The sequence below is a fragment of the Papilio machaon genome, chromosome 26 (genome assembly GCF_912999745.1).
Source record: "Papilio machaon chromosome 26, ilPapMach1.1, whole genome shotgun sequence".
Classification (NCBI taxonomy): Eukaryota; Metazoa; Arthropoda; class Insecta; order Lepidoptera; family Papilionidae; genus Papilio; species Papilio machaon.
The window spans coordinates 5,013,015-5,034,093 of NC_060011.1; the positions used below are offsets into that span (position 1 = coordinate 5,013,015).

Consider the following 21,079-nt stretch of genomic DNA (forward strand, 5'->3'; position numbering starts at 1 on the left):
CTCCACGACAAGCGCGTATTTTGGGTGTCTCTAAACTCTAAAGAAAGTTCTCTTCTTTCTTGTAACATGTCTATATTGTATAATTATTGTTATTTTGGAGTCGGTTTCGGCCTAAGTAGGGACATAAACGTAAGTATGTCTAATACATCTCAAATATAAAATGTCACCTATTTACTTCGGCCGACACCGACTGCGAAATAACAATAATTATACAATATAGACATGTTACAAGAAAGAAGAGAACTTTCTTTAGAGTTTAGAGGGTTTTTGAAAGAGAGAAGAAAGAAAGAAAGAAGTTTTCATGACATTATTTTGTTTCTTTTTAGTGTATTTTGTTTGAGATTGTTTTTTATGGTACTTTTGAATGCATTTTGTTTGAAATTGTTTTTTTATGTTACTTTTGAGTGAATTTTGTTTGAAATTGTTTTTTTTTATATTAGCCGACTTCAAAAAGGAGGTTATCAATTCGACTGTTTTTTTTTATGTGTGTTACTGCGAATCTCCGCCCCTGGTGGTCCGATTTTGATAAAAATTATTTTAATCGAAAGGAAGTGCTTTCAGATGGGTCCCATTTTTTTTTTAAATAAGTAGAAGACTTGTAGATTTTATATAAAAAAATAAAAAAATTATGCTACACGAAATTAGCACAAATTGATAGGATTAATAGATTTCACGGAGGGGATTCAAAGGAAGGGGAATACTCTTTCTGTACGTCCTCTGTAGATTAAAGGTTGGCAAAATATATACAATTGCAGATGTCTACGGGAAGCTATGGCTTCGTGACTGCATGCTCCTTTGCCATCTTATAAAAAAAAATTAAAAAAGTACAAAAGTGTCAAGTATATTCAGACTTCTTTATAGAGATAAAATGATTATATAAAAATCAAAGAATCAAAGTTACATAAAATTGTTACAATAATTTCTCATGGAAATGGTTAACGCAATATGGTGCAAAAACCCTTAAATTAAAGCAAAGACAATAGACGTAGCAAGCCGTGAGAGTTGGACGAGTTAACTTAAGTCATCACTTAACTATATTAAGTAAGACTTACGTGACTTGGCACCACACTTGGTTAGCACTTTCACTACAACTTGGCTTTGACTTTAGTAAAGAAAAGGTCGATTTAAGTTATAAAATATGCTAATTCAAATCTTAGTTAGCGGCCATTTTTTCCAATAATAATATTTGGAATTGACATTAGATAAATAAAAAAAAAACAAATAACAACACTCCTATAAAATGAAGTTTTTGATTTACTTATTCCACTATTGTTTTTTTTTTCGCTTTCGTTTCCAGAAAAGGCTAAAGGTGTCACCTGAATGTAATCGAGATGGTGCCAACACTATTGTTTATTGTTATCTCTGATAAACATCTGTTACAGTAGAGAATGCATCCACATAACTATAGCCAATAGCAAACCATCGCTCCGATTGTTTTTTTTATTGTGCTTTATATTTCACCAAAGAGGTTATCATATATCGTTTAAATAACAGTAAGATATCTAATTTTAGAGATATATATATTTTTTTATATCATAAGGTGGCAAACGAGCAAACCTGAAAACAAACAAAAGTTCTAGAGATACTTTCAAATAAACATCTAAACATTCGCATTTATAATATTAGTAACATCTTTTTAAATTACATTTTGCAAATTATGACAAGTTAGAAATCTTCGGGAGCCTTCATAAAACGCTTTAATTTCTAATTAAACTTCGCAATCTCCTCCTAAGGTACTCTAAAGTTAATCAGTAGCGATTCAATATTACATTGTAAGAAGATTTATAACCCATACAGCCAGGTGCGGATCTTAAAGTATTCCTTTGTAAGGAACTGGTAAGTTAAAAATAAATTTTAATACCAAGTTGCCAGTATTAAAATAATGTTATTATTTCATTACGTTACAAGCAAATTGTTGTTAAAAAATGAGATATAAAAATCGTATTAATTTGAAATAAATTATTACCGATCATTTGTTAATAGTTTAATTTGTGTTTTTTTAACAAATTAGAGTAAGAATTCGTTTAACAAAACTACAAAAAGTTTGACTCCTCGAAGTTTTGAATTCACGAAATTACGTTCTATAGTCCGTATCTTTACGCTATTAGCTCTTTATAAAGAAATTATTAATATACTAGCTTTTACCCGCGACTTCGTGCGCGCGGAATAAAAAAATGCACACAAGATAAAAAAGTTCCTATGTCCGTCTCCTAGTTCTAAGCTACCCCATCAATTTTCAGCTAAATCAGATCGACCGATCTTGATTTATAAATAGTGTAACTAACACGACTTTCTTTTATATACATAGATTTTGTACTCTTCAATTTATATTTTTTTTCGCTTCATATTACGTTGAACACTTTATAAAAATAAAAAAGGTGAGCCGAATAGACGATGACCATTCTTAAAACCAACGCAACCTTTAGATCATTATCAAAAACCTCGTTGGTTAAAAAAAACCCAAGGATTTCGTACAGTAACGTGTGGGAATTGGTTATGAATAATTGTTTATTGTTTCAATTGTTTTACAATTGTATTGTAATGTAGGAAATATGAAACATCGGTAACTGTGTATTAAGTTAGGCTACGATTCCATTGTTTATGTACGTTTACAGTTATTTACACAGATTATATGACTATAATTTTTGGGTAGAAATATACCAAGAGCGAAGAATTATAAACCTTAAGTGGCGATGGGCCGGCCATATTGCCCGCAGAACGGACGGCCGATGGGGCCGCAAAGTACTAGAATGGCGGCCACGTGGGCAGGCCTCCCGCAAGATGGACCGATGATCTGGTCAAGGTTGCGGGAGTATCCTGGATGCTGGTTGCACAGGACCGATCATCGTTCTTTGGTGGAGGCCTATGCCCAGCAGTGGGCGTTACGAGGCTGAATGGAATACCAAGAGCATTGATGTAAAGTTTAGTAGATATACGATAGGTGCTCGAAATGTGGAGCCACCAAAAGAAATCAATAGACCTTATTTTGTCCAGTCGTTTTTTGGCTGCGGGAGGACGCAGACGTCTCTTACGCATTGGTCCCTTTTTTTAGCCGACTTCAAAAAGAAGGAGGTTATCAATTCGACTGTATTTTTTTTTTTTATGTGTGTTACCGCGAAACTCCGCCCCTGGTGGTCCGATTTTGATGAAAAATATTTTAATCGAAAGGAAGTGCTTGCAGGTGGGTCCCATTTTTTTTTTTTTTTTTAAATAACTAGAAGACTAGTAGATTTTACATATATAATGTGGCAAATTAGCAAGCTGCTACTTAAATTCGAAGAAGGCTAAGTGACCACCGCCCGTGGACATCGGTAATTGTAAATGCGTTGCCTACCATTAATTAAAGTAGGAGGGGACGCTCAGAAAGGTATTTCCCCTTCCTATATGTCCACTCCTCCGCCATATCTGCTTCCCTTTCCTATCATTTCCAAAATTATGATGGGAAGAGAAGGTGGACTAGAGTTAAGTATCATGCTCGCATGTACTGTTTATTTACACTCATAAAATTAAACAAATTTTCGTAAAGAAATGTGCCATGACTTTTCTTTAGTCATAGAAAGAGATGGAAGATGAAATTGTTGTCATTCATCTCCTTTTCGCCTTCTGACAATTTGAAAATACAGACGCGTAAGTATACAAAATATTATTTCGCGAACCATAATGTGTGAAGTTTTTATTTGGAGAGATTTTTATATATTTCATTATTAAACAATTGTACTGAAAATTGTGACTAAATAATACAAACTAATAATAAAGTAAACCTCAAATATAAACACAGAATTTCGTAATAAGTTACACTAAAGTCGAATCAATTCTATTAAGAAATAGTTTTGTGTTGAATTCAACTCGTAAATAAGTCCAAATAAGGCAACTTTAATAAACTTTATGGTCCAAAATGCGAGAATTGACAAAATTGAGAAATACACAAGTTTGTCTTTAATTCATCTGTACTAATTATATCATATTATTAGATATTTGATGCAAAAGTATTTAAAAAAAATAAACTAACAGCGAAATAATGAATTTAACTCTACTTCTAAATAATCCTCGCAATAGTATAAACTCAAACCGAACGTAAATAAAAAAAAATGTCAGACGTTCCGCAATGACGGATGGAAAGAGACTGCCTCGAGCAGAAGCAAATACTTCCTTATAAAACCTTTTGTGAGACTACCCTCAACAGTCCTAACAATATTATAAATAGCAAACATTGTTTGTTTCTATTAAAGGTTCCAGAAATAATGAAATATCCTTTCACTGTTGGGAAACTACACTATCATTCTGAAACGTAGTTAAATTTCACACATATTTGAAAGAAAATTAATCGAAATTATGTAACAATCATAGTAACCTAAACAAAACGAATGGTAAAAATAATAACTCTATGAAACCCGGCTGAAGGCTCAAATGAGCATAACACGCACGTCCTTAAAAAAATCTTTATTTTCATTACGAAATTTCGTTCAGTTTATTCAAAACAAATTATAGCGAGTGAGTGAGTGTGAGTGAGTGAATGAACGTTTGAGTGAGTGAGTATGTAAGAGTGAATCAATAGTACATTTGCAGCCTGCGGACTAACGAGCTGCCATGTATATTCAGACGGCCAACGGCCAACATCGTGCGGATTAAGGCAAAACCTTTAGCGGAAAGAGATTTTTGGGCAAATAAATCTCTTATTATCTTGCTAATGAATTTGGAAAAAAATGATTGTTATTACAACAAACGAATGAATGACGGAGCTAATTAGAACGAGTAAAAATAATTTTTTAAATCAAGAAAAAAAAAACAGGCAGATTTTTGACATATTATTTACCCATCAAAAATGAACTCACTTAAACAATGAACTCACACAGTTTACACTTATATTTTAATACAATAATAGTAACTCGTCTCCGCTTTTATTTTACACCACACTCCGATAATCCGCAGGCATTCGCGTCAACGATGACGCCTCTAATTCGCATCCAGCTTGGATATTAAATTGATTCCTAATTAAACTATTCATAGTATTTATTTGTAATATTTTGCAAAATTTAAACATTGTGATAAGACTATAACATTCTTAAATGATTTTCAGTAACTTTGTTATTTAAACAGTATTTTTTTATATTAAATAAGCTAACTCTTGACCACGATCCCACCTAACGAAGTGATGTTGTGGTCTAAAGATGGTATGAGCTAATTTTTATTATATTAAAACGCTAATATTTATATTAAAACATCAAATTGTTCATCGTGGAATCCTGTTGCCAGTAAACTTTTTCCAGTCAGCTTAACAGTGGTAGACGCTAGCAACAAAAACATCAGTTGCACGACTTGGTCGACTCGTCCGGTGAAATACCACGACCCCTTCCCCTTTTGTTATAAGGAAGGTTAAATATTCTCTTTTTGTGCGTCTCCTCCTTCTTAAATTGAGGGTAGGCAACGCATCTGTAATTGCGAATGTCTATGGGCAGCGGTCGCTTCGACATTTCGGCTTCATGTGGCCGCTTGCTCGTTTGCCACCTTGTAATATAAAAAAGGTATGAGTTTTATCACGACATTGAAATGGTTAAATATATATCTTTGTACTTAAACTTGTACTCTAGATACTAACATATAGATTTACTTATTGTTAAAACGTCTGATAGTAGTTTTCAATCAAAATGTAGTACTTTTGCAGTAAGACGGATGCAAAAGAACTGAGGTAAAGTGACAACTATTTAAATAAGTTGACTTTTTTGTTTGTAGTGGTTACCTCTAGTGCTTCGCAATGTAACAAAGTTAACCTCAAGGTTATTAGGCAATCTGTATTTTTTGTCTATTCTAAATAGTACAGTCAGCAAAACAAATTGATAAACAAAATTTTATACTAAAGTTTAAATATATTTTGAAGGTTTACTAGTCTGACAGTCCATGACGTGGTATAGGAGTTTAAAACACAATTATCTAGGTTTCTACGTTAAGTCATTCTAGGTCACATCTTTTACGTCCAAAATTGGGGAATTTCTCGAATTGTTTCTTTAAGTTAGTACTCTATTACCTGTAACAAGAGAGAGATAACAATATGTTTGATGCTTTCGTACTTAGATAATGACTTTATTATTCTAAAATGTCTTGTTTACTTTAAAAATCTTTAAAGTAGGTATAATCAGTATTAAATTGCTTTACGCACGAAGGCTCCCGACCTGTTTACCTAATCGTTTGTAAAATAGTACATAATGTAATATAAATATCTAGGTTATAAATGACATTACTTTTTTTGTCACATTGACTTTGGACATTGGTCATCTAGTCAACCAATCATCACAGATAAAGTATAATGTCTTAATTTTATTAACTGAGACATTTAAATGGCCACTTAGTGTTAATTTCTTATACTAAATATATGTTACACTAAGGGACTCTTAAACGTAATGTGTGCAAGTTGCGATAGGCATTAGATTTTATAAATAAACTAGCTGTCACTAGCGACTCATTCTGCGCGAAATTTATGGCGCGAAAGTGAACGGTAGTGTCGGAAAGGGCTGTCCCAGACAGACTTATACCAAACGGATGAAAAACTCAAGAAGGATTTTATTAAAAGCACTCGAAACAAATGTGCATGTATGCTTAGATGTATGAATGCAGAAGAAACGCGGGATGCCTAACAAGAGCGCGTCAAATGGAAATCCGTTGTCTCTGCCTTCCCCTCTAAGTTACGGGCGTTACGTTGTTGTTAAAATATATGAGATTATATTTTTGCATAAATGTTACGGCATGGAATATACAAGTAAATATTATTCTTCAATAGCTCTCTTATCTTCCTAACCAGAATACTTAACCTTCCAGTAGTGGAAAGCTCACCAAGATGTAGGTTGTTTTTTTTATTATTATAACATAAGGCGTCAAATGAGTAGCAGGAACACAGAAGTGTTGAACTACCGCAGAACCGTTTGAATGCGTAAAATCCGTAAATGGCTTTTTTATGGAACAGTAGCAACTGTAGAACTTCTGACTCATACTATCCTGGTACTTCGGGATGAAGTTGACATTGAAATATAAATTTAATTTTTTGTTTATGCCTTTATAGTTCGAGTTTATGTTTTTTTGCACTTTGATTACACTCCGCCTGTTTCGTTTTGACATTTATATATTTAAATTTATGTACATAATAATAAGATTATCAATGTACTACCATCTTAATTGATCTGGATCATTCATGTCATAATTTTGAAAATATATAAGGATGTATACATTTAAGGTAATTCGTATATAAAGGTGAATATACACTAGAGCATTTTCTCAAGCATTTATATGTAACTAGCTTTTACCCGCGACTCCATCCGCGCGGAATAAAAAATAGAAAACGGGGTAAAAATTATCCTATGTCCTTTTCCTGGTTCTAAGCTACCTGCCCACCAATTTTCAGTCAAATCAATTCAGCCGTTCTTGAGTTATAAATAGTGTAACTAACACGACTTTCTTTTATATATATAGATGTAACGTTTTAACGAATGATAGGATACAGGTAAAAGCATAGTTTCCAAAGCACGTCTGGTTCGTGAAAGTGTGATACACTAGAACATATCATAGAGTGGCTTGTTGTTTTGTTACAAGTAAATGCTCTAGTCTATACCCACCTTAAGTTTGTATAAACAAGTTCAAGTAATCAATGATTCAATTGTTTTAAAGAGTGTAAAAGAGATGACTATATGTTTTGGTTTTTCAATTGTGGAAAATCTCAGTGTACATAATTAATACATTTCAGTGGGGAAAGATGATAGGGAGATGACTGTTGATGGCTATAAAGGTAGACTAAGACCGTAGAATGCATGTATTGATAGCTATCGTCCGAAACTATGTCCGCGCGGAATTTAAAAAAAAAGCAGCCGTTCCCGAGATACCTTCTAACAAACATCCAAACCATCCGCATTCATATCTAATATATAAAATTCTCGTGTCACAGTTTTCGTCACCGTACTCCTCCGAAACGGCTTGACCGATTTTGATGAAATTTTGTGAGCATATTCAGTAGGTCTGAGAATCGGCCAACATCTATTTTTCATACCCCCCCCCCCCATTTAGTTTTTTTAACTGCGCGCGGACGGATTCGCGGGCGACAGCTAGTTATTTTATAAATTTATGCATAGGAAGATTTATGAATGAAAGAATATAAGTTTGGTATAGCACTTTGCCTCGTACACGTTGACGGAACAAGGTTTGTGTTGGCTGGGAAATCCATGTAATTAGATTTTTCTTCGTGCAACTTAAGGCCATTATAACGGAACCCGTCCTGTTACTTAACTGACTAGTTAACCAGACATTACGTAAGTTAAGATAATATAGATTATAGTTACTTAGCAATTCATCTATGGTTATTTCAATTGAACGATGCGTTAGTTTCTAATACTAAAATCTCTATATAAAATATATCGTCATCCCTGTCATTATCTTTAATTAAAAAGAGATAATAATATTTTTTTCCTTTTTTTGATAACAAATTCTTTTGTAATATCGTAGTTAAATAGATCGTAGTTAAGTTTTATAGACAAAAAACTGGTAAAGAATAATTTTTATATTAATTCATATTACACATAAACAATGCAGATTATAAAATTCTTACTTCTTTGATTCTATTCATATTTAAAATAAGATTTCATTTCAATCCTTTATAACTGAAGGTCTCTAACCTTTAGTAATTTGAGATGATAACCATTATAAAAAGATCTCTGTGATTATGTCAATCAAACGCTTAATTAGATCTTGCGTTAGATTGGTTTTGTTTGAATCAGTTTTTTGTAGTATTTTTTTAAATGTACACGTGGGCTTATTGAACTTAAAAATGGTATTAACACGAAGGCAGAATAATAATACAGAGCAATACGACAGTGCAGTACTACTATTGAATGGACATGCCGAGACAGAAACTATGATTTGACAGGAAGTTTTCACTAGCAGTTTTGCAATGTCTACTGTTCTCTTACACTATTCTACCCTCGTGTGAATTAAGCATTAGGGAAATGAACATACCTAGTACGTGACACCTGGGAATTACGTAACAATTTATAGCATTGTTATAAAGTACTACTAGTAGTAGTACTAGCGGTCGTCCGCGTCTTAAAGTAGCCTACTCGTATAATATTCCCGCGTAGGTACATCAGCTACCTTCCCATCAAAGTCCTGTTAAAATCGCGCCACTCGTTTCGGAGGTTACCCGGAACAAATGTGAACTTGTGGACAGACAGACAAAAAATGTTAACCAAATCGAAATGTTATTTTTTATCAGAAATATTTCTTTAATTGTATATTTAGGAATAAACAGCTTAAGTATTATTTATTGTTAGCTTTTGTCCGCAAATCCGTTCGCGAGAAATAAAAATAAAACTAAGTAGGCTAAGTGCTCTTCCAGACTATGTTCTACGTTTGTGGCAAATTTCATCAAGATCCGTTGTGTCATTCCAGGGATAACTTCAAACAAACATCCATCCATCTAAACTTTCGCATTTATAATATTATTTTTTTATAAGAAAAGGTGGCAAACGAGCAGCGGGAACACCAAGGTGTTCATCGACGCCCATGGACATCTGCAATACCAGAGGGATCGCAAATGGTTAATTTATAGTTTTCTATCATTATAACATATTTTCACTGTAATCTGAATGCTCTTAGATAAATTAATTTTAAAGGAAAAACGGTCTTTCAATGATCTTACCCTTAACGTGACTTTCTTTACAAAAATGTGGGTAATTTTTCTTTTAATAGTTTTAAAATTCCTTAACAAATATCTTTATAGAACAGGTGTGAATACCTATAACGTATAAAAGCTCCTTGAATTTAAAACAATACCTATTTTATTTTCTTCAACTTAAATCGCATAATGATGTCCGCAGATAAATATCTAGCTGGGATACAATAAACACATCGCATCATTGACTATAGAGATACGGACTGGGCATGACAAACTAAAAAAATCTGCAATTTTTTTATCATGCTGATTGCTGACAATTAGGCAAATAAAGATACTGTGGTTAGTTCTGTCAGAAAACATTTAAAACTACATAGTTATATAAAATGACAAAAGAAAAAAAGACACGACTGTTACAGTACAACAAGTATCTAATGACACTTTTTATCATAATTTATTTCAACTTGAGATGTCTTTACTGACTCAGAAATATACATACATATAGGAAACGAACACACAAGCAAGCATGTTTAGAATTTCTTGTTCGTTTTTAATTTGAAAGAGAGGTATGCGATCGCTTGACAGGTCCTGTCGCTTAAAAGTCAAAGGAATGAATACAGAATGTAAGAATGGTACAGGATCAATTATTTTTATTCACACGACATTCTTTCGTGTTCTGAATTATTTATCTTTGTACAATAATATAAGGTAAGAAGACAACTTTGGTACGAAACTCTATAAATATTTTCAATACTTTTTTATTTAAAAAAAAGGCTACAAAGTACCATAAAAGTTGCCGTTTCGACACTTGATATTATTTTGAAAATTCAATTTTTTTTTTATCAAAAAACTAGATTCACAGATTAAAAAAAAATGAATACAAATAATTTTTTGAACTCGCAAGACTTTAATATTTTTAATGTCTCTTGTACCTACTATATTTCGATTTGACAGCTATGACGTCACAATAGCTGGCACATTCTTAATTCAAACCTATTTTATGCAACATTAAAATTGCAAATTATGCTAAAATTATGTTTTACGAGTTTCGCTAGCACCTCATTACAGAGGCTCCTGGTAAGTGTTTCTGTACAGACAGACAGATGGAAGATGTCTATTGATTGATGTTCTAAGTCCATCGCCTCGCTATCATTTGTCTACGTTACACGGTACGTTGCATCTTAAGATACGAATAGCAAACTAATTTATCTTGTTTTGCATAGCGTTTTCATTAGTTGGAATTTTGTAACGGAATGTTTGAAAATGTTGTAATTTAATTCATATAGATTGTCTATTTATCTTCATTATTAAAAATTAATCTTTTTGTAAAACGTAAAATAGATTCGACAAAATATTAAAATATTCGATGTGGCTATGAAATTTTGTAAAATAAAAATATATAGTACTAGCTGTTGCCCGCGATTGAGTTCGCATGGAATTAAAAAAGCAAGCTTAGTGTTCTTCCAGACTATGTGCTACATCTGTGTCAAATTACATCAAGATCCGTTGATCCGTTCCGGAGATACCTTCAAACAAACATCCATCCATCCATGTAACTTTCGCATTTATAGTATTAGTGAGGTTACTTTAAATTTGTTATTTTTTTTTAAAAATTATCAAAGAAAACAACTACAGTCGAACCTGGATAAAAGAGTCCCCACTGAGGGGCTCGGAGCTACCCCAAGTTAGAGGTGTACCCCAGTGCAGGTTGACTTCACACATATCTTTGAATTTATTCTCAGATATGTGCAGCATCACGATGTTTTCATTCACCGTACGAACTTCGGATAAATGTTCATATGTAAATCGTAAAACACATTGGTACATGGCGGGATTCGAACCAAAGACTTGCATTGCAAGTCAAGTGCTTAACCCCTGAGCCAGCGACGCTAAAAAATTTTTGGAAGTGTGTCGTTTATTGGATCTTTATAAGGTCTCATCTCGCAAAACAAATTGATGCCTTTGATGTCTTTTTTATCGTTTTTTTTTTAATTCTAACTGATGTACCGAGGCATATGTAATTAAAGCTGTAATCATTATATCTTAATGAAGTAATAAAAAAACACCCTCCTGCCAGTTGCGCAAAAATGACAAGTCACTTGAAGTTATTGAACTTATAGTTTTTGTCTATTTCGTAACTTGATTGTTTTACTTCCTAGAATTGGACGATTTTGATGTTATTATAGTCGTAGTAATTTCAACTAACAATTGTTCAAGTTGTGTAAAAAATGTGACATTTTAATTTTGATCTAAACTAAAACTAAACTAAACTAAAACTAAAACTTTTAGCAAAGACGATTGATTGTTTCTTTTTTTTGTTTATTTAAACTTTCGTATTTATAATATATGTAAGATTACAATGAAACATGTTAAACTTTCAAAACATTACCTAATAAACATAAACCTTATATTACCCCAAACTTTAATCCCCTATTCCCTGTTGTTGCTTTAAACCCTTGAAAGTGTGAAAGTGCGATAGACAAAGTTACTTTCGCATTTATAATATCACTAGCTGTCGCCCGCAACTCTGTCTGCACGGAATTAAAATAAACTTGATAAGTAGCCTATGTGTTCTTACAATCTGTGCCAAATTTTATCGAAATCCGTTGAGCCGTTACTAAGATACCTTCAAACAAACATCCATCCATCCAAATATTCGCATTTATATTATTAGTAAGGATTACTCGGGGATAGTGTAGCAATTAATTGGTGAATTTTTGAGATAGAATAAAATTTAGGAAAGATTTTTATTGTTGTATGTTTGTAACATCAGTGTAAATGAACAAAGAATCGTATCTTAGTATTTATAAGTTGTTGTGTTATCTATAAATATATACAACAAAACTGTTTGTCCGTTTGTATCACACAATTGTAATATAATCTAAAAGATATTCACACGCTGATTGTTTCTAATCAAAGCTGCTTAGAAAACTTGTATGCAGATATTTGTGTAGGACGTAAGGAATTTACTTTGATGGTGATTTACTATGAATTGTTAATTTAGTTATTACTAGATGTTGCCTGCGACTACGTCTGCGGGAATAAAAAATATTTAATTAGTAGTCTATGTGTTCTTCCAAACTGTGTTCTACATCTATGCCAATCATCGAGATCGGTTGGGCCGTTCTGTAGATAACTTCAAACAAACATCCATCTATCCATCTAAACATTCGCATTTATAATATTAGTAAGATTTAATATTAATCTGTAAAACTGTCAGAAATAAGAAAAAACTTAAATTGGAAGTGTTAAGTATGTAGTCTTGTTTTATTTGAGAGATTATTTTAAATTATTTAATTTTTATTTATTATTTCATGTTTTGACATTTCATTTTTGTAAGTGTAGCTTGTCAAAAAAATGGAAGCAATATCAGTTTAAATTAAAGACATAGACAAGTTTATTTATCTACTAGAGTAATAATCAAATACTAAAATACATAAAAAATCAAAAGATTTTTCCACCGGAATATACACGTGACTAGAATCAATGAATAAATAAACACATTCATAAACAGTGTCTAGTATTTTGGTAGGTTTATGCGACAGCGAGTCAAAGTTATGTTATTAGCAAATACCGTTATAATACGTTATTATTTCATTCGCATAACAAAGGCCGCTATTTATTCAAATTACTCTGTTCTTTGTAGACGTGCGGCAGACGGCGACCCGGATTTACTATCATTTGCAATACATAAAAGTTTATATATATATATATAGATATAGATAGCATTAGGACATACTTATGTTAATTAATGTAATACATTTTTGATATACTTTTGTATTGTTATTGACGGCGTACAGAAGAAGTTTCTATATTAAAATTATACATCTTTATTCCAGGTGGCGGAATTAGTACCAATGGCCTGAAACTATGTTTAGAACGGCGTCAGTCGAGGGCTCCGGGCCCAGGACGCCGCCGGCTTACGCGCCGCACCCCCCTCATCCACCGCATCCCCCGTACCCACCGCGTTTCTACCCACCCCGGGTCCGACCGCCGCCGCCGCAGTATTGCTTCGACGCAGCGCGCTTCGCCTGCGACGCTTCCAAACCTAGATACTTGGACGTCGAAAGGGAACGCCTGGTAACCAGATGGCTAGCAGAGGCGAACGAGGCGTTAGTCCGGCGAGACCGACCGCCAAGGTACAAGCCTAGAAGTAGCGAGAGAAGACCGGACTACTTGGAGAGAAGACCGAACTCGGAATGGTCGGACAACTTTCTTCTTGGTCGTCGGAACGGGTCGATAGAGCTGGAGGATGAGAGTAGTGATGTAATGACGTTGAAAGAGTTTGTGGATAAGTTCTCGTTGCCACGTGTAGTGAAGATCGAGGGGGAGGATCGTCCGGTGCTGCTGTACCGGGTGTTGGAGGCGCACAGGCGGGTGGAAGCGGTGCCTCTCTCGGGAAAGAAGGGCAAGCTGGTAGGGAAGCCGTTGTACATTCCGGACTCCTATGACGGTGAGTGATGCTCTTTTGTTATTTCGAAAAATCAAATAAAACTTTTTGGGTTCGACTTATTAAATCGACTTAATAATTGGCTTAAAAATTAAACTTATTAAATTGATTGATTCGACTTATAAAAGGGCGCGTTTAAATCGCAACCAATCAAAGGTTGTTATTTCCAATTATCTATTTATAGCCGTTCTGTCGGTGATCTATGTGTACCTAGATGTACCGCCACTAGATGTACCTGTAGATGGGGGTATAAAGCGAGGGAAATAAAGTTCTCAAGGCAAGCAGCCGAAATAAGTACATAATACTTTTTTAACAGGTTTCTGGTTTTGGCTTATTTATAATTGAATCTTCTATAACTTTAACTTCCTTAATTTCGTATAATTTTTATAAAAATACCAATGACAAATGCCAGGGATATTTCTGGTTTTTTTTCCGGTTCACTTGAAGTCCAACATGACATTTTATAACGAATTCACAATAATAACTTTTAAGTGTAGTTAGTTATTTATTTTTACTCACAACACGTTAGTCAAACCAGTGAAGGAAAATTCTGTTGTTTTGCTATTGATAATATTAAATACATTTATAATCATCAGCTGACTGACTAGGACATAGTCAACCACGCTGGCCAAGTGCAGGTTGACTTCACACATATCATTGAATTTCTTCTCAGATATGTGCAGCATCACGATGTTTACCTTCATTGTAAGAACGTCGGATAAATGTACATATGTAAATTGAAAAATTTAAAAACACTGGTATATCGCGGGGTTCGAAGCATTTCAAGGGAGCAAATGTCGAAAATCATAAACAGTTACATCTTATTCTTTTTCAAATAATTTCGTTATAAAATCGTCTGCCTTAATTAGACATCTATAATCAAGTTAACCTCAATATGTTATCTAAATCAAATGCCGTTATTTCATAAAAACTGCAAAACTAAAAAGGAATTACGAAAGTTGCTTTAAATTGGCAGATGTTGGCAGGAGACAGTTAACTTAAGCCAACATTGCCACCATTAAGGAATTACTTAACATTTTCAACACATTACAGTCGACCTGCGCTGACCATTGACTACTATTATATGCTAATCGCCTCAGGCAATAATAACCTTTATGTTACACGACATAATGATCTAAATACCATTTAAAGTTACATCACCAAATTAGAATTGAATTGACTGTCATCTCTTGAAATAAACACTTATATAACAAACTCCTAAGTGCATAGTATAGTTCGAAAAACATATCTCGCTCGGGGACTACTATCGCAGTTAGTTCCGCTAATAACATGGACATGACAAGACCAGCTACAGTGGGTTTAGCAAGATTTGTACAGCTTGTATCGGGTATAAAGTACATAAAAAATCTCATACAAATTTTGACATATTGACGACGACGATTGTCACATAAATTCCTGCTAGGCTCACATTACAAGGATCTTGTGATAATTGAAATTGACAGGGAGCTAATGAAGTATTGCAATTCATTGCCACATGTCCACTGATAACTATCAATCACTAGCTGTCGCCAGCGACTCCGTCTGCGCGGAATTAAAACAAAACATAGTAAGTAGCCTATGTGTTCTTCCAAACTACGTTCTACATCTATGACAAATTTCATCAAGATCCGTTCTAACGTTTCGGAGATACCTCCAAACAAACATCCATCTAAACATTCGCATTTATTATATTAGTATGGTTATTTATAAACTAAGATTAATTTTATAATATTAATGGCGTATAATTGATATAATTACTAACGAAAAGCAGACCATTTATAATCATGCTTATCAAATGCGGGTCTCTAATGTCGGCATACTACTACGACACTATATTTATATCAAAGTTGTTGATTCATTTTTATTACTCATGCCTTAAGCTACATGACAACGTATATATAATTTACATATCATTTAATATCACAGTTGTAATTGTAAATATAAAATCATAGTCAATTACAACTCAAGGTCAATTAGAATCGTTTATTCTATTACATTTTAAAGTAGGCAATTATGTAATTATTACATACTAGCTGTCGCCCGCGAATCCGTTCGCGCGGAATCAAAAAAGAACTTAATAGCCTATGTGTTCTTCCAGACTATGTTATACATCTCTGCAGAATTTCATCAAGATCCGTTCAGCTGTTCTGGTGGTACCTACAAACAAACATCCATCCAAACATTCGCATTTAATATTAGGTTAAAAATAAGATAATTCGACCGCTCAAGAGCATAATAGGATCTTTACATAATAACCAACAAAACTACAACGATAAAATTGATTAAATCGACCGATATTAGAATCAATCATGCATCTAAGATAAACTATAGATGAACGCTATCCTAGGTTGTTTACCCTACCATTAAAGCGCGCGAAAAACAACCAAGATATTCAATATGGCCGCAATTACGTAAACCTTACGTCCTGTCTGTCAGTAAGAAAAACGCCAAGGGCTAACAATTTAGGCCCGTCTAAGTAAATTGCAATGCCACGATAACTGTGTATTTTTTACCCGACTGATAGAAGGGTAATGTTTTTCCTGGAGTGCAATGGCCCATTACATGCCGTATTAGGTACTAAAGGTCACAGTGACCTCTAACCGTTCAAGTGGACGGTTAGAGTAAGTTGTGGCTTTCTGTTTATAATTTTATTCAATAGACAGGATTACTAAGTAATTTGTGCATATTGATGTAAGTATGTTTGTACGTCAGTTTCTTTGCGATTGCCTAGAAACTAAAATGTTAAAAAAGCAGCTGTTTTTTTTTTTTGGAACGAAGTTCCTTATCGCTCGTTGTGAAAGGGGGCTAGACGGAAAAAATTCTTACGAAATTAATTGAGTTACTACGTTTTACATTGGAAAACATAATAAATCTTGAAAATATTAATATTTGTATTATTTTTTATTTTATTATGCCTTCCTTTAGCATCACCTCCCTGGTCTTAACCCACTCACGTGGGGTCGGCGCACTAGGTGTTATAAACGTTAAAGTTTTGGCTTATTTACGAACGACCGCCTGACCGTCGCCAAACCTTCTTGAGAGAAAAATTAAAATCAAATGAAGGTATATCTTTCAAAATACATTAAGCTTAATGCTTAAAAATACAATAAAAACTATAAACATGAGTACATTATACAAATATACTAAACCCCTAGTAATTATGTAATTTAGTACTTCCCGAGGCATATATTGCATATAAGGTATCGTAATAAGGTCTTCCCACGCCATAGTCCGGGCCAAGGCTTACCACGTTCGTAATTATAGTTATGACCTTCGTATGACTGGTCTAAGAACTCTGCTTTAAAAACACATGTCAAAAAACGACAAGCATTAAACACTAGGTGACGTTTCCTCAAGTAAGTTTAGCGTGATGTTGTCATGTTATGAGGAGGAAAGAAGTTTAAGTATTACTGTGGAGGGGTACACCGGTAGAAGTAGGCCTAGGAAGAGATAATAGAAGACATATGATGGATGGTGACGTTATTTTAAGTCAGGGATAGTGAATCAATGGCACACGTGCTATTTGAAGGCGTGACACAATATCAAAATTTTATTTTGTACCACGAAAAAAAGTGTGTAGTAGGAGCTAAACGGAGTGACGATAGTGATTTTCACACTCGTGCTAGGCCCACTGTACAGTTCAGTTGTCAATTGAATGGTCTATGATTTAGGCGAAGCACGATCGTCCTTCGATCATTGTTTTAAAATAGACTTTGTTATAGAGGAAGTGTGTAGGTCACCGCATACTACGGTGTTTGTGTGATTCATTGAATTTTCTTAGGGTTGCCACATTTACGAAAAAAAATTTTTTTTTAAATAATTTATCTCAATTTAGTTTGATTCAGATTTATGGTAAGATAGCAATTACAGAGAAATACTTGAAGATACATTTTTTTATTAAAATTTAAATTTGCTTGTAAATATTAAAATTGAAGAACAAATCTTACTAATATTAAAAATGCGAATGTCTAGATGGATGGATGGATAGATGTTTGTTTGAAGGTATCTTCGGAACGGCTGAACAGATCTTGATGAAATTTGGCTCAGATTTAGAACATAATCTGGAAGAACACATAGGCTACTTATTATGTTTTTTTTTTCATTCCACGCGGATGGAATTGCGGGAAACATTTAGTAGATTATAAACAAAGAATGGAACATGCATTTAGAACACAGTAAATAAAATGTTTCATGAAAATTTTCAAAAACGATTTAAAATGTCTAAGTTCACATCTGAACCGTAACACAATATTTGTATTCTATTCACGTATGTCCACTATGAGGAGTCAATGTTTATTTTTCATTGCATTAAAAACGATTGTTGCGTATAAATGAAGGTAGAAATGAATCATTTGATAAACACGTGTAGAAAATATGCAAGGCAAAGTAACCTTTCTTCCATTGTTATAAAGTTACATTTGGTTTGATAGTTACAAACAATAAAATATAACAGTAGTAATACTGGCCGTTGATTTAAAAAGAACGTCTTTAATTATTTAAAAAAACTAAATATTCATTTGTTTCGAGCCGCGAAGCGGTTCCTTTGTTTCTGTTCCTAGTATTTTATGCGGTTATTTTGATTGTTTCCCGTTGGGCCGATCGGTCCAACAATAAATTCCCATTGGACCGATATCGATAGACCATGAAAGGGTTTATCAACATCAGTCCACTATACGTTCCCACTGAGGGGCTCTGAGCCCTAAGTTAGGGTTGACTAGGATATAGTCAACCACGCCCATTGCGGGTTGACTTCACACATATCTTTGAATTTCTTCTCAGATATGTCCAGGGTCACGATGTTTTCATTCACCGTAATAACATCGGATAAATGGACATATGTAAATCGAAAAACACATTAGTACATGGTGGGATTCGAACCCAGGACAATGCTCTTATGAAAGGGTTAAAAAACGTTAAATAAATTATTGAAGTATAATTAAACAGAGCTTTGTAATTCTTCTAAAGCAACACAATGATTCCAGTAGGCGTGAGAAGTATGCTAAAGAGTTAGTTTCCCTCCATTCCCTTTCGTCGGCAGAACAATAGCATTCCCTTTTTATCTACACAATCTCAACCACGTGCGTTCTACCCTGGAATACCAACTTATATATTCATATCCTCAATACAATTATGATCTTTATTTTTAAAACAATAAGAGCGATGAAATGAATTTTTATTTGAATTTATAACTTTGTTTTGACAGACGGCACGTTTGGAGTCCTCCATGTTTGTAAGGTGACCATTTGAGAAGTTTATTTGAAAGTTTACTCTTGGTATAGTTGTATTCAAACTTTATTGCTGCTCGAAATATCATACGATGTTGCACAAGTACGCAACATGAAGTAATCCTGTGATGCTTTCCTTTACCCAAAGCTTTCCATCAGCTGCTGTAAATTTCGAATCGGATAATACAAAGGTTTTTAAAATAAGGTTTCAAATGTATTAGAGTTAAGATTAGTTGTGAAATTTCTGATTGCAAAGATTTTACAGTTAAGGAATTATATTCGCTTCCCACGTAACATCGCATTACAGCAAACTGTCAGATATTATACTGAATTACTATATCTACAAATGTACGAGTAATACTCAGTTATTAATAGTCTGTAAAAGAAATATCTAACAGTTTTACAGCAAAGAAATCGTATCTAAAGACTCCTTATTTGCTCAGCTTTTTAGCCACAACAAACGATCGAAGTCTTTTACCATTTCTGTATTCCCTTGAGGAATCGAAGAACGAAATTATCTAAGGTCAGTTATACACGAGCTTAACCGCAAAACAGACAACACAGTTATTGCCATTACTGAGACTGGTAAGTGTGTAAGCCACCTTAATGATTATACAGTTATACTGCGAATAACTGCCGGCTACAACTTTAGTTAGTTTTATTGTTATATTTCATTGCATTAATAAACATTCAATAATGTTGTTATATGTTTATTTATATCATTTTCTTATTCATTTATATATCTATATAATACATTTTATAAAAACTAGCTGTCGCCCGCGACTCCGTCCGCGCGCAGTTAATAAGCTTATATGACACGTTCGTAGATTTACCATAGCAGCGCCATCTATTGATTACTTACTCAACCCAGTCGAAAGGTATCGACATCTGTTAGAATCATTTGGAGTTAACAGATGACTGTCAAATAATAACAGACAAACAATTAGCAATAAATTAAAATTGCGACTATAATTTGAGATTTAAACTATCCTATCTCTCAAGTTGGATCAAACTGCACATGGTGTGCTAATTTTATTATAATCGGTTAAGTGGTTTAGGAGTCCATTGAGGACAAACATTGTGACACGAGATTTATATATATTAAGATAAATTAACAAAATATATTATATAAAAAATAGTATACCACCGGTTGCAGAATTCCATGACTTAAGCAACCTGTGGTGAGGGCTACAGAGACAGGAACCTCCTCACTATGCGCGCGGTTTTTGTTTCTATCTTATATATATAAAAGAGAGTGGTGTTAGTTACACTATTTATAACTCAAAAACGGCTGAATCGATTTGACTGAAAATTGGTGGGCAGGTAGCTTAGAACCAGGAAACGGACATAGGATAATTTTTATCCCGTTTTCTATTTTTTATTCCGCGCGGACGGAGTCGCGTGTAAAAGCTAGTTATCTATAAAACAGTAGATATATATAACTTCTAATTAACAAAGTTCTTGTAGTCAGTTCTTTATACGTCCCCACCGAGGAGCTTAGTGTCTACCTAATTTAGAGCTGACTAGGCCATAGTCAATGCTGCCCCAGTGCGGGTTGACTTTAGATGAGGTCTTTGAATTTATTCGCCGATATTTGCAGGTTGCATCACAATGTTTTTAAATTTGAAATACACATTGGTTTATGGCGGGGATCGACGTTTTAGATTAAGGCCCGGTTTTTTCAAGCGTTAAATAACTGCGCCACTGACGCTCTCAACAAAGTTCACAAATAATATAAATTTTACGTATTTTTAATAT

The 21,079-nt window shown here is 33.8% G+C and overlaps 1 protein-coding gene across 1 annotated transcript in view; it reads left to right on the plus strand.

Annotated features, from left to right (window-relative positions):
- The window catches only part of LOC106721218, a 101,226-nt gene that overhangs the window by 20,107 nt on the left and 60,040 nt on the right, over window positions 1-21,079 (plus strand). The window contains exon 2 of the mRNA XM_045684588.1: window positions 13,486-14,099. Coding sequence (XP_045540544.1) covers window positions 13,517-14,099 — 583 coding nt within the window. The 5' untranslated portion in view covers window positions 13,486-13,516. The remainder of the gene's footprint in view (window positions 1-13,485; window positions 14,100-21,079) is intronic.